Genomic DNA, 14,796 nt, shown 5'->3' with positions numbered 1-14,796 from the left:
GATTGGATGCTATGGGAAATCTCTAGAAATAAATTAATACTATTTTCCGTTATGCTATATTTCATTATTTCATATCTTATTATATTTTTGCTTTATGGATAGTATTAAAGTGTATTTTTTTTTTTTTTCCTTTTGCATTATACTTTTATATCAATAATTATATTACTATTTTCAATGTTATATTAACATAAAACAGTAATACAAAAAATATAATACAAAAGTAAAATAAAATACAATATAACACTAATAACATAACAACAATAAAAATATAATAAAATATGAAAATAATAAATTAGTAAACAACAATCTGAACAACACTGCCTAAACTGTATGGTGGAGTACTGCTACCCCTGGCATTTGTACTACAAAAGAGGAACCAAGGGTCAAATCCAAATCAGACAGCGCACTCCTTGAAGGGCATACATTACCAATTATTTTCATATGTAAGACAGAAAAAAACTCCAAAGGCTATTACCTGCTATTTTAAAACTACTTTGCCAGTTCAGCCCCCTAGAACATACTTTTTTCATCATCTGGGTAGTGGTACATGATCAACTAAAACTCCCTACATGTCTTGCAGGCATTCTATATTTTATTCTTCTCTCCCCTGTATTGCATCACTACAAATAAGTCTCCATCTTCATCTGGCAGCTGTAAATATAATCTCCAGTAAATTCCCAGCTAGTCTCCTTTATGTCACTGCAGCCATAAATACATAACCGTCCAATGTCTGCCTAAAGAACAGTCTATGGAAACCTTAGGAGTGGGTGCAAAAATGTAAACGTGAACACTCCTCCCCCCTCTGGCAGCAATAAATATATTCCCGAATGAAGAGGGTGCCCAATGAAGTGAAAAGTAGCTGCACAACTGGACCCACAAGAACCTCTTTGGTCCTACTATTTACGTCCAGCCGTCAAGACACCTGCAAACAGCTGTTTTATAGGGATCGCCACTGGTCTAATAGTGAGGATAGGCCATCAGTATCACAGTCCTGGACAACCCCTTTAAGCTTTGGGTTTTTTTTTCCCGATCTGTACAATAAACGTAATATTTACAGGCAGAACAAGCCCTTTATGGGGAAGATTTACGCATCCTGCAAGGAGCAGCCGGGAAACCGGTCTTTGTGGTGAATACTTAATAGCAACCGTTGATGAGGAACAAACAGGTTAAGAGACTCCCATAAATAACCTGCAGCAAGCGGGTGTAAAGCCCTAAAGATATCAACACTCCGACCTTAATCCTATAGCCAAACGGAAACTAATTTAAATTAAATGGTAAGAATACAGAAGTAGAATTTGGCACGTGATAAATCAGAGCGATTTACAAAACACATTTGCTAAAGCGGGGAAAAAAATGGCAAATAATAAGCAAATTCCGTAACTGCCATGGCTGGTGAGTACACACAAGGCCCCGGTGCCATCACCCATATAACTCCGACTAGCCCCGACTAGCCCATGAAGTCCTATTACAACTTGGGTACAACACTATACAATTCCCTAGAAATGATGTAATGATTTGCAAACACAGGAGGCACTAAACAGCCTCCATCTAGCTCTGAAGCCTAGATCAGAGATACCTCAGCCCCGAGCCACTTCATATGCTGCAGTCAATGCTGACTGTGCCATCTCAGCGGCTGAGAAAAGAAGGGGGCTCCTTCTGTCATCTCATCGGCGCCCACCCATTGGGCTAGGTTTGCCGACAAAAGCTGGAGCATTTGCCTAGTTTGCGACTGCTCTGGGCACTTTTAGGGTGTGTGCACACGCTGAGTAAAATTTCTGCATATCTTGGCAGGAAATCGCAGTTGCAAAAAAGTGAGTTTTTGGTGATTTTTTTTTCCCTGAGCTTTTGACCGATTTGAGTGAAGTCAACGGTGAGAAACGCACAGAGAATGGGCACGCTGCAGATTATTTTCTGCACCAAACCTACAAGTCAAAATAAAGCAACGTGTGCATGACACTTCAGGTTTCTTATTTACTTAGCTGACATCAGGATGGCTTCAGATTTATATAGAAAATCTGCAATATGAGCACACAGACAAGTTATTTTACAGTTCTTTCTGATGTTGTTCACAGTAGTATACTTGTACATGAGTGTTCTTCCTATCCGTCCAAAACCCATAAGCACAATGCCAAATTTGGGAAGCTGTCCGGCTGTCCAGGGAGGTCCGGGGTATGTCCAGACAAGCAGCCGATAGATCCTTCCTTCACCAATTTGTCTAAGTAGAAGCTGATGGTCTTCACATGACCTGAAGGAAGGACGTGCAGCGACCAGATCAGTAACCCTGCGCAGAGATCTGACAGCTATGTGTGCAGGTGCGGGGGTCTCTGGGGGGAATCATATTCAGTTGGAAAAGTAATGGGCTTCATTAGGAGAATATTTCTATGTGGACAAGTATAAAGTTACAGAGTAAAGATAGGGAAAAGGCTTGGAGCAAAATAAAAATTGTCTTGTCGAGGTGTGCTTTGTGTGTCATAGTTTTTATCCCTCTTCCCAATCTTAAAAAATTGGGAAACACGCACAAAAGCTTCACATGCAGCCAATATTACTAGGAGGAACGCACAGACTTCAAACCAGCCTATATTACTGGGAGAGAGACACAAACCTCATATCCAGCCTACATTACTGGGAGACTGGGCTGGATGTCAGATCTGTGTGTCTCTCCCAGTAATATGGGCTGGACGTGAGCTCTGAGAGTCTCCCATTAATATAGGCTGGATGTGAGCTCTGTGAGTCTCTCCCAGTAATATAGGCTGGATGTGAGGTCAGTGAGTCTCCCAGTAATATAGGCTGGATGTGAGCTCTGTGAGTCTTCCAGTAATACAAGCTGGATGTGACATCTGTGTGTCTCTCCCAGTAATATAGGCTGGATGTGAGCTCTGTGCATCTCTCCCTGTAATATAAGCTGGATGTGAGGTCTGTGTGTCTCTCCCAGTAATATAGGATGGATCTGAGCTCTGTGCGTCTCTCCCTGTAATATAAGCTGGATGTGAGGTCAGTGTGTCTCTCCCAGTAATATAGGCTGGATGTGAGCTCTGTGCGTCTCTCCCTGTAATATAAGCTGGATGTGAGGTCTGTGTGTCTCTCCCAGTAATATAGGATGGATGTGAGCTCTGTGTGTGTCTCTCCCAGTAATATAAGCTGGATGTGAGGTCTGTGTGTCTCTCCCAGTAATATAGGCTGGATGTGAGGTCTGTGTGTCTCTCCCAGTAATATAGGCTGGATGTGAGCTCTGTGCGTCTCTCCCAGTAATATAAGCTTGATGTGAGGTCTGTGTGTCTCTCCCAGTAATATAGGCTGGATGTGAGGTCTGTGTCTCTCCCAGTAATATAGGCTGGATGTGAGGTCTGTGTGTCTCCCAGTAATATAGGCTGGATGTGAGCTGTGTGTCATTCCCAGTAATATAGTCTGGATGAAAGGTCTGTATCTCTCATCCATTAATACAGGTTGGATGTGAGCTATAAGAGACACACAGCTCACATTCAGCCTATATTACTGGGATAGACACATAAACCTCAAATCCAGCCTATATTACTGGAAAGAGACACACAGACTTCACATTTTGCCTATATTACCGAGACACACAGACCACACATCCAGCCTATGTTACTGAGACACAGACAGCCTCTCAATTTGAATAAGAAAAAAAAAATGAGTAAGATATATAAAAATAAGTTCTTATTCAATGACCGCAAACAAGAAGGAAAACTGTAAGAATTAAAAGAAAAAAAAAAAAAAAAAAAGGAAATTCTAAAAGGAATTGTCTAAAATTTTGCTAAACTCGGGAATGTTATAAATATCCATTTGCTCCTTATTGGAACCCTCACCACTTTACTGGTCACCATCATTTCCATACCGATGACATCACATCCATCATTCACATGACTGCTGCAGGCAATCACTTGCAAAACATAACTGCTGTTTGCCTGTACTACAAGTGACCACTGCAGCCAGTCATTACTGCAGGGCCAGCTGAGAAAAATAAAAGTAGCATCGAAGAGAGGCAGAATTTTTACCGGGTAAGAAATGGTTATTTATTTTATAAAATTCATTTTTTGTAAGATACCAGAAAAACCTCTTAAAATAAAAAAAAAAAAACCCTTGTAAATAGTTAAAGGGGTAAGGTTTCTCCTTGTGGAGAGTGACATACCAGCTCTGGCTTGTCAAGGTAAGGAGGCTTATTTACCTTGCAATGCTCCTCTGGGAAATTTAATATGCAAATTGCCTCTTCAGAAAGAAAGAGGACTTGAACTCTATAGCGCCACCTGTTGGTAGTAGGGATCACAACTACCAACAGGTGGCGCTATAAAGTTCAAGTCCTCTCTCTCTCTGAAGAGGCAATATGTAAATAGTTAGAAAAACTTGGCTGCTTTCTTCTAGACACAGCACCACACCTGTTTATGGCTCATGTGTTGTACTGCAGCTTAAAAGCAAATAAGCTGCATTACCAGACCCAACCTGTGCGCGGGTGTGGTGCTGTTTCTGGAAGAAAGGGGTTCTGTTTTCTGATCCTGTACAACCCATTGGACCTAGATAATGCTGCCCCAGATACAATCTAGGAGGTCGTCTGGAATAAGGTGCTGTAATTTTCACCGATCATGTTTCTTTAAGAGAACAGTTGCTGTTGTGTCATTACAACTTAATGCAGCAAGTTAGTAAAACTTACTGAGGCCTGACCTCTTTACACTGCACTGCAGTCAGTCTGTGGTGGCCATTACACCGTGCTGAATGACAAACGTCACCCTCCTTGCTTATCCTCCATCTGGCCAGTAAAATCCCCGCTCTGGCCTTTCCCCGCACTGAAAGATGGCCCTGCCACCCCGGGTGATGTCATCGGGCTCAGTTTACACAGTCTTATATTACGGGGCCCAGCTCAGGGAAACAGTGATTTTAGGACAAGTGCATTAACCCTTCCTGATCTGCCACAGCTCATTGGGCTCAAATTCTTAAGGTCAAGGGGTCTTCAAACTTTTCAGTAACAGGATCTTTAACAATCTGGAGGAATGCCAACCGTGGACATACACCCGCCAAACGCTGCTGTGCTGGGAGGAGGCGAAAAACATTATACATTACATTACAGTAGTTATATTCTTGTACATAGGGGCAGTATTATAGTAGTTATATTCTTGTACATAGGGGCAGTATTATAGTAGTTATAGTCTTGTACATAGGGGCAGTAGTATAGTAGTTATATTCTTGTATACAGGGGGCAGTATTATAGTAGTTATATTCTTGTATACAGGGGGCCGTATTATAGTAGTTATATTCTTGTACACAGGGGGCCGTATTATAGTAGTTATATTCTTGTATACAGGGGGCAGTATTATAGTAGTTATATTCTTGTACATAGGGGCAGTATTATAGTAGTTATATTCTTGTACATAGGGGCAGTATTATAGTAGTTATATTCTTGTACATAGGGGGCAGTATTATAGTAGTTATATTCTTGTATACAGGGGGCAGTATTATAGTAGTTATATTCTTGTATACAGGGGGCAGTATTATAGTAGTTATATTCTTGTATACAGGGGGCAGTATTATAGTAGTTATATTCTTGTATACAGGGGGCTGTATTATAGTAGTTATATTCTTGTATACAGGGGGCAGTATTATAGTAGTTATATTCTTGTATACAGGGGGCAGTATTATAGTAGTTATATTCTTGTATATAGGAGCAGTATTATAGTAGTTATATTCTTGTACATAGGAGCAGTATTATAGTAGTTATTTTCTTGTATACAGGGGGCAGTATTATAGTAGTTATATTCTTGTACATAGGGGCAGTATTATAGTAGTTATATTCTTGTACATAGGGGCAGTATTATAGTAGTTATAGTCTTGTACATAGGGGCAGTATTATAGTAGTTATATTCTTGTATACAGGGGGCAGTATTATAGTAGTTATATTCTTGTATACAGGGGGCAGTATTATAGTAGTTATATTCTTGTATACAGGGGGCAGTATTATAGTAGTTATATTCTTGTACATAGGGGGCCGTATTATAGTAGTTATTTTCTTGTATACAGGGGGCAGTATTATAGTAGTTATATTCTTGTACATAGGGGCAGTATTATAGTAGTTATATTCTTGTACATAGGGGCAGTATTATAGTAGTTATATTCTTGTGCATAGGGGCAGTATTATAGTAGTTATATTCTTGTACATAGGGGGCAGTATTATAGTAGTTATAGTCTTGTACAGAGGGGCAGTATTATAGTAGTTATATTCTTGTACATAGGGGCAGTATTATAGTAGTTATATTCTTGTACATAGGAGCAGTATTATAGTAGATTCTTGTACATAGGGGGCAGTATTATAGTAGTTATATTCTTGTATACAGGGGGCAGTATTATAGTAGTTATATTCTTGTATATAGGAGCAGTATTATAGTAGTTATATTCTTGTACATAGGAGCAGTATTATAGTAGTTATTTTCTTGTATACAGGGGGCAGTATTATAGTAGTTATATTCTTGTACATAGGGGCAGTATTATAGTAGTTATATTCTTGTACATAGGGGCAGTATTATAGTAGTTATAGTCTTGTACATAGGGGCAGTATTATAGTAGTTATATTCTTGTATACAGGGGGCAGTATTATAGTAGTTATATTCTTGTATACAGGGGGCAGTATTATAGTAGTTATATTCTTGTATACAGGGGGCAGTATTATAGTAGTTATATTCTTGTACATAGGGGGCCGTATTATAGTAGTTATTTTCTTGTATACAGGGGGCAGTATTATAGTAGTTATATTCTTGTACATAGGGGCAGTATTATAGTAGTCATTCTTGTACATAGGGGCAGTATTATAGTAGTTATATTCTTGTGCATAGGGGCAGTATTATAGTAGTTATATTCTTGTACATAGGGGGCAGTATTATAGTAGTTATAGTCTTGTACAGAGGGGCAGTATTATAGTAGTTATATTCTTGTACATAGGGGCAGTATTATAGTAGTTATATTCTTGTACATAGGAGCAGTATTATAGTAGATTCTTGTACATAGGGGGCCGTATTATAGTAGTTATATTCTTGTACATAGGGGCAGTATTATAGTAGTTATATTCTTGTACATAGGAGCAGTATTATAGTAGTTATATTCTTGTACATAGGAGCAGTATTATAGCAGTTATATTCTTGTACATAGGGGCAGTATTATAGTAGTTATATTCTTGTACATAGGGGGCAGTATTATAGTAGTTATATTCTTGTACATAGGGGCAGTATTATAGTAGTTATATTCTTGTACATAGGAGCAGTATTATAGTAGTTATATTCTTGTACATAGGAGCAGTATTATAGTAGTTATATTCTTGTACATATTAGCAGTATTATAGTAGTTATATTCTTGTACATAGGAGCAGTATTATAGCAGTTATATTCTTGTACATAGGGGCAGTATTATAGTAGTTATATTCTTGTACATAGGGGGCAGTATTATAGTAGTTATAGCAAGTCTCCCTAAACCTTGAGCAAAACCAATTTGTGAACTTACTTGCTGGACTTCACCTTCACCATTTGAAATCTTCTCTGTGTAGACAAATGAATTGAATATTCTCTGTAGGAACATAAAGGAAAAAAGCAAAAATTTGTGTTAAAATGAGAGAATTACTAAAATAAAAAAAATCTGTCATCTATATTAATTAATAATGCACTTTATCCCCCACACTACTACAACTCCCAACATTCTATGCAAGATAACATAAGTGATTCAGCACGGTGCAGAGCATTTCATGTAAATGGCGGATACATTGTAACATTCCCAATCATTCCAGTACGTCACATTCATAGATTAAGCACTGGCTCAGAGTGATCATTTCCAGCCATTTCTTTCATTTGCTGTATATCAGCCGTTCCCCCTTTCATTAGTGGAGGAGGATATTGTGATGACACCGCATCTATCACAAATCTCCTACAACTCTCCTCCCTCTGCAAATCCAATGGATTCAGTTTCCCCCCTTTCTATCGCAGACCCTTGCTCTGTTTCACTCTGGCTGGGGATTGGGGAATTTAAGAAATGTGAACTCGCAGATCTGAAAGGCAGCAATAAGTCTCTTCCGTTTAACAGCTCCAAGAGCCAAAAAAAAAAAAATTCTGGGCTTTGTTGGGGTTTCCTTCTCCATACAAGTCCATCAGCCAGCATGTGTCATTTACCTTCCACCACCGACAGTGGGCTGCACCAATGGAAATGGAGATCAGCAAAGAGCGCCCCCTCTGGATGTCATTGTATAATCATGCAAAAAAAAAAAAAAAAACCTGGCCACAGGGGGTCCTCCCAGACCCGACGAATCCCTGCAGTCAACATCTTCAACATGGCACAAGTGGATTATGAATTTTACAGCGAATCAAAAAATGCTTTTTATTTTAGTCTATAGCCATTCTTTGGGACGTTTTTAGTCAAATGTTCCGCTGAAATAACATTAAATTTGCCCAAATATTTAAGGCGTTCATAAATCCCTTTATGACCAGATTGCGGAATCAGCCAAAACATGTGGAAAATCCAAACCTTGCCTACCATAACTGACCAAAAAAAAACCAAAAAACTTATTTTAACCAAATTTAAAGAAAAGTAATAAAACAAGCATAAAAACATCAAAAACAAAAAAAAAGTGCAAATGCAATACTGAATGGGAACCTTTCTGCATCTGATGGGGCCGTCTTTCCCTGCATTATTAGAGAAAACCCATTACTAGGAATGGACAGGGTGTAATACTCTATTTCACCTGTGGTGGTGCTGCAGGGAAAACCAACACCTAGGATATGTGCTGCATTAAGTATTTGGTGCAGAAATTTCTATATCTCTAGGCAGGAAAAACGCTGCTTAAAATAAGTGCATTTCTTATGCAGATTTTCCCTAAGGCTATGTGCACACGTAGATTTTGGTCCTGCGGATTTTTCCACGCGGATTTGGAGAAATCCGCAGGTAAATTCTCAGGTCAAAAGATGTGCAGTTTACCTGCGGATGAGCCTGCGGTGTCACACCTCTACAATGGAGAAGGTGTGAAACCGCTGCAGATTCCGCACAAAGAATTGACATGCTGCGGATTTGAACCCGCGGAGAAATCCGCAGCATGTGCACAGCGTTTTCCAGTTTACCATTGAAAACAATGGTACTGTACAACACAGCTAAATCTGCTGCGGACCCGCAGAGCCTGAAACGCTGCAGATCCGCAGCAGAATCCGCAATGTGTGCACATAGCCTTACTCATCAGTATACACAAAATCTGCAGCAAAAACACTGAAAGAATTGAAATCATACAGATTTAAATCTGCACCAAATCTGCAAGTCAAAAATACCGTAAGCAATGTGCGCATAAGGCCATGTTCACACATTGTATTTTTTTTTTAATGCATTTTTTTCTCCAGCAGGCAAAACCTAGTCTCTTGGCAGTGGAAAAGCAGCATAAAAAAAAAACAGGCTTTTTTTTTTGCTGCGTTTTTGGCAGGGTACATTCATCTCTTGTAAATGTCGATAACGCTTAGTGCATAAAAAAAAAAAAATCTGATTCAACTTCATCAGGTCTCGGCACCAAAAACGTAGCAAAACCTAATACCTGCTCTTTTTTAAGTGTTTTTTTGCACTATGCGTTGCTTTCAAATGGGTGAAAAACGCTGAAAAAAAAAAAAAAAAAACGCAGAAATAAATGACAAATGCAGCTCTAATAAAAAAACAAGCTGTGTGCATGAGATTTCTGAAATCCCAGACTTTGCTGGTAATGTGAAACTCAGTTGAAAATTTGCATTAAAAAAAAAGTATAAGAAAACCGCTGCAAAAACACAACGTGTGAACAGAGCCTACGACTTTAGGATCGTCATTCACTTTTCTGGCATCAAAAAAGCAAAAAATCTGCAATGTGATCGGATATTCCCATCCACCTAGAGTAACCCTTTAATCTTCTTTGGAAAATAAAAGCCGAGTTCTGATTGATCGCTATGGCCGACAAGGCCACTTTCCTGAAAGACAAAGGGAATAACTATTTTGAGCATTTGCGATTGATCTCCTATTGGAAAGTGACACAATCTGAGAGACGGCATTGTATATACAGGTTATGGGGATAGCGCCAAAGTAGCCTCATCCCAACCCCAATTATTCCCTATCCCTCTACCAGTAAGCAGAAAATCTGAAATACACACATTTTATCACAATTTGGTCTAAATTTAAGTCTTCAAAAGCAACAATTAACTTCCTGGGCTAAACCCGAGAGCCATATTTTACCGATGGCGCCCGCGACGCGCTCACCGACGAACACTTTGAACTTTCCGATTTCAGTGCAAGGCAATGTTCTGGATTATATTAAAATCCGTGCAGCCAAGGTAAAAAAAAAAACCTATTAGTAAATCTGCCGACCAAAATAAAAATAACCCAGTAAATCCACATTAAATGAGGACCGCACCATTTCTGTGAAAAGGTCTAGTCACCCGGCGGTTCACAGATAACGTCTTCAGATTCTTCCCCGAGGCTACGAAATAATTGCTAGCAAAATGCCAGAAATATAACGCGCTGCGCCCTCCGCCTGCCCCGTCTTATTTACCGAGGAGAGAATGGAGGAGCGAGACAGCCAACAAGACGGGAAAAGGAACCGCTACATTCAGGAATCGCTGCACCCCACAACATGGAGGATTACAGCAAGTGATGGGATGATGGACGATGGGATTCCCAGGATTGGTAGGATTGGTTACTGATCCGCAAAGGGGGAAAAAAATGGAAACAACATGTTCGAAGCCTCTCGATTTACTCAATATCGATTGGAGCAGCTGCACAGGGGCCCTATGGGTTCGGGGGGCCACTGTCACCTATAATGCAGTTTATAAAATTGCTCGTACGGGCATAAACTAATAATCCTCATCACGCACAATCACTTGCTAGACACAGAACTAGGCGTTTTATCCTGAGCTATAGCCAATGAGGGGTCCACATTGGGCTACGAGCCGGACGTCCAACCATAGGTGTCCCACTGACCTCACACCACCATTGTCAAAGGCTAACATGGCGCAGGGCAAGACGGCAATGGAGGCAGATCCATGATGGAGGCAGATCCATGATATTCAGCGATGAGTCCAAGCTTTGTCTAGGATGCAATGATAGCCAGAGATCGGTCTGGAGACCATATGGGAAAGGCCATGAGGACTTCACAAGACAATGTCACACGAGTCCAGATCCCAGGATTATGCAGTGGAGTGGTAAAAGACCACTCTAGTCTTCATTCCAGGTGCACTAACAGCTCAGTGTCACATTGATTGGTGATGGAACCAGTGGTGCGGCCATTTCTCCTAAGTGTCCCAGGAGCAGTTTTTTCAGCACGAGAACGTCAGGCCACATACATGTTACTGGTGCTACTATAAGCAGCCAGTGTGGCCTAAACTTGCCAATATGGCTGCAGAGTCTCCAGACTTGTCTCCATTGAGCACATCATTGGTCGATAATTGCACAGGAGCTGCCAGCGGTGGATCTTGATGATTTGCCCAACTGCATTTAGAGGTAGAATCTTCGACAGACAACCATTAATAACCTCACTGATCACAGCAGAAGCTGGAAGCCCTGGGATTTCTGAGCGTGGATCAGACTCCAGACCGAAGAAATCCAGATGTTTTGAACATTTTTATTCCATTCTTACATAATTATTAATCGTTGATGCATATCCATCTTATGATTTCCATAATTTCACCACATTTCCAACACTGAGGAGTGTATATATCCAAACACATACACTATAATGATGTAGATGTGTATGGCTGTATTCAGCCCTGGCAGATTCTGTACTGATGATCTGCAAAAATTTACAGCACAAGTCCACAGCAAAAAAACAAAAACAAATCAGGTCACGGATTTTTTTAGCTTCATTGCAGCAAGTAAATGGTGGATTTTAGAAATACCACACTGGTGCTGCTATCAACCGATTACCCAAGCAAAATTTATGGGTACATTGTGCTGCAAATTTGCATCCAAATCCAATCTTGAAAAACTATTTTGACAACTCGCACTCCTTCTCTACAATTTCTCCCCATTTATTCCATATCCATACTTAACTTTACAAACTGTAGTGAGTGAATATCTCCTGAGTGATCTGGCCAAATAGACAACCAATCGCTAAATTTTTTTGACAAGGAACCAGGTTTGACACACAAAAAAAGTCTCGTGAGCCTTGTGACTGCGACGTAGAGCGGCTTCCATGACATGTTGCATGTAAACACTCAGCAAATTGCGCAGTCCTAACTGGACCAGAGCACGGCACAGACATTGCTGCAGGGTGTGATAACACCTACTGACATAGCGTATTTTCTCTAAATATTAAGGCATTTGCCTCATTTCATTCATTTGACATGCGTTAAAAGATATTAAAGAAATCAAATGTCAAACCGTGCACAGTGACAGCGCACACCTGCAGCATACAACAACTGAGGTCAATGGAGGACGTAGAGGCTTCTAGCCTGCAATATCAGTAAGAGCCTACTCAGGCAACCATCTAGCGGCCATGTTTGACGGTTAAAACTTGTGACTCAGCAGCGATCTCGCTAGCGAGATCGCTGTGTGTGACGGGGGCTTTAGAGCTAGACGTTCAGACGGACGGATTTTGGTCCAGGGGCTGTGAGCGGTGTGGTTCGTGTAGTCAGACGGACCGCACACTGACTGCATCTTAATGGGCTAGGTCAAATGGAAATTTCACACATAGAAAACAGATTGTCCACAGGTAAAAGACAGAAAACAAAAATCAAAGTGATCATTATTCTGTTTTTTTTCGCTGAGAGTAATCAATTCAACTATGGGTGGATTTTATAAAAAAAAAAAAAAAATGCCATTTGAACTCAATATGGATTAAAAAACAAAAATCAATTTTTTTCCCAAGATAAAAACCTTATAGTTTTTCATATGACAGTGGAAACCCAGCTAAAAAAAAAAAAAAAAAAAAATTGTGAAAAAGTAAACTATATTATATTCCAGCAAATTATAGTTTGGCCCACTGGAGAATTAATTTCCTGAACCCACCCAAGGATAAATCTCAGGGAAGAGAATGCCGGTGAATACAGCGATGGTGTGACTGATCACATGAAGGTCACGAGAAGCCGGGGGATTACTGCGCCAATCAAGGTCACACGGAGGCATTCATCCTGCAAGGTAGGTAGAAAAAACACCAGGAACCAATCAGGCAGCATGATAATGAGGTTCTGCAGCAGCAGAGGCCTGGTGTCCATCACCTGCTAGGTTGCTTTTGGCAGGGTTATGGAGTTTGGCATAAACAGTATGCTGTGACCTGCAGATCGTTGGGTTCTCACGGTATATGCCATCACTTTCTCATTGCTGGAGACCCCCCCACTGACTCTGAGAATGAAGGGGGCATCGCACTGGTATGGAGCCGTGTCCCTCTGAACGGGAGTTAAAGTTTATTTAGCGATACAGAATCTTAATTTCCAAAATCGAAAAGGGTCCAACAGGCCGGACCCCACCAATAAAAGTGACAGCGATACACCATCCCTTTATCAGATAAGAAGGGGATATTGTTGGGATAAGGCATCGCTTGCTGATCGGTGGTCCTGAGAATACAAAGACCCCTGGCTTCATCTATAACCAAAGTCATCACAATCTCTGCACAGTGGCGCCCCCATCCTGACACTGCACAGGAAGGATTCGCAGGACATGGCCGGAATGCCAGCAATCTGCCTCCAATCGGCGCCATGTATCATCATTACGCCATCACTGGATTAGGCGAGAGAACCCTTCTCCTCACTATATAATGGAGAAACTTCAGTCAGGAAAGAGTTAAAGTCAGGGAGACCCCAAACCCAGGTTCTCCGCAATCAGCAATCTGAACAATTGCCAGAAAGCAATGAGCGAAGCTGCAGGTTAGGACAGAGGCAAAAGGCCAGAAAAATAGGTACCACATGTGGACGGCTGAAGATCTGACTGTGTAATCTGACCACAGCGCGGGCGCCGGCCGCCTGCAGAACGCCTGTCCAACGCGGTAACATAAAGCAGATGGCTGCAGAGCCCGGGGCCCCTGCCCACAACACTGGGGACCCTGAACACATGGAAGAGCCGGCGAGAACGGACCGTACCAGAAAAGCGCCAGATAATAAACATTTAAAGGAGCAGTAAAGTTAAATATTAATTTTGCTGGCCCAATAGTATAAAGCATGGGATTCACCCTGCTACAATCAGTATGTCAGGGATAACTGATTCTTATCAGTCAAGACTGTGGTCTGCTCAGCCCACAGCATCCCTAGTACACAAGGGAAGAAAATCCGAATTTGTGAGGGGAATTACGTCTGCAAGAAAAGCCTGGGTACCACAGATTTCCAAATAAAATACTAAATTATAGTCATTAGCTTGGCCGTAAGAGGCAGTAATATAGTAGTCAGATTCTTTTATATAGGGAGCGGTATTATAGTAGTTATATTCCTGTACATAGGAGCAGTATTATAGTAGTTATATTCTTGTACATAGGAGCAGTATTATAGTAGTTATATTCTTGTACATAGGGACAGTATTATAGTAGTTATATTCCTGTACATAGGAGCAGTATTATAGTAGTTATATTCCTGTACATAGGAGCAGTATTATAGTAGTTATATTCTTGTACATAGGAGCAGTATTATAGTAGTTATATTCTTGTACATAGGGACAGTATTATAGTAGTTATATTCCTGTACATAGGGACAGTATTATAGTAGTTATATTCTTGTACATAGGAGCAGTATTATAGTAGTTATATTCCTGTACATAGGAGCAGTATTATAGTAGTTATATTCTTGTACATAGGAGCAGTATTATAGTAGCTATATTCTTGTACATAGGGGGCAG

At 40.6% G+C, this 14,796-nt stretch overlaps 1 protein-coding gene across 1 annotated transcript in view; it reads right to left on the bottom strand.

Annotated features, from left to right (window-relative positions):
• The window catches only part of CACHD1 (cache domain containing 1), a 147,813-nt gene that overhangs the window by 87,055 nt on the left and 45,962 nt on the right, over window positions 1-14,796 (bottom strand). The window contains exon 2 of the mRNA XM_073544681.1: window positions 7,495-7,557. Coding sequence (XP_073400782.1) covers window positions 7,495-7,557 — 63 coding nt within the window. The remainder of the gene's footprint in view (window positions 1-7,494; window positions 7,558-14,796) is intronic.

This window comes from Dendrobates tinctorius, unplaced genomic scaffold (genome assembly GCF_039654945.1).
Source record: "Dendrobates tinctorius isolate UK_male_01 unplaced genomic scaffold, ASM3965494v1 ptg000138l, whole genome shotgun sequence".
Lineage (NCBI taxonomy): Eukaryota > Metazoa > Chordata > Amphibia > Anura > Dendrobatidae > Dendrobates > Dendrobates tinctorius.
This window is presented reverse-complemented; position numbering and strand designations above follow the sequence as displayed.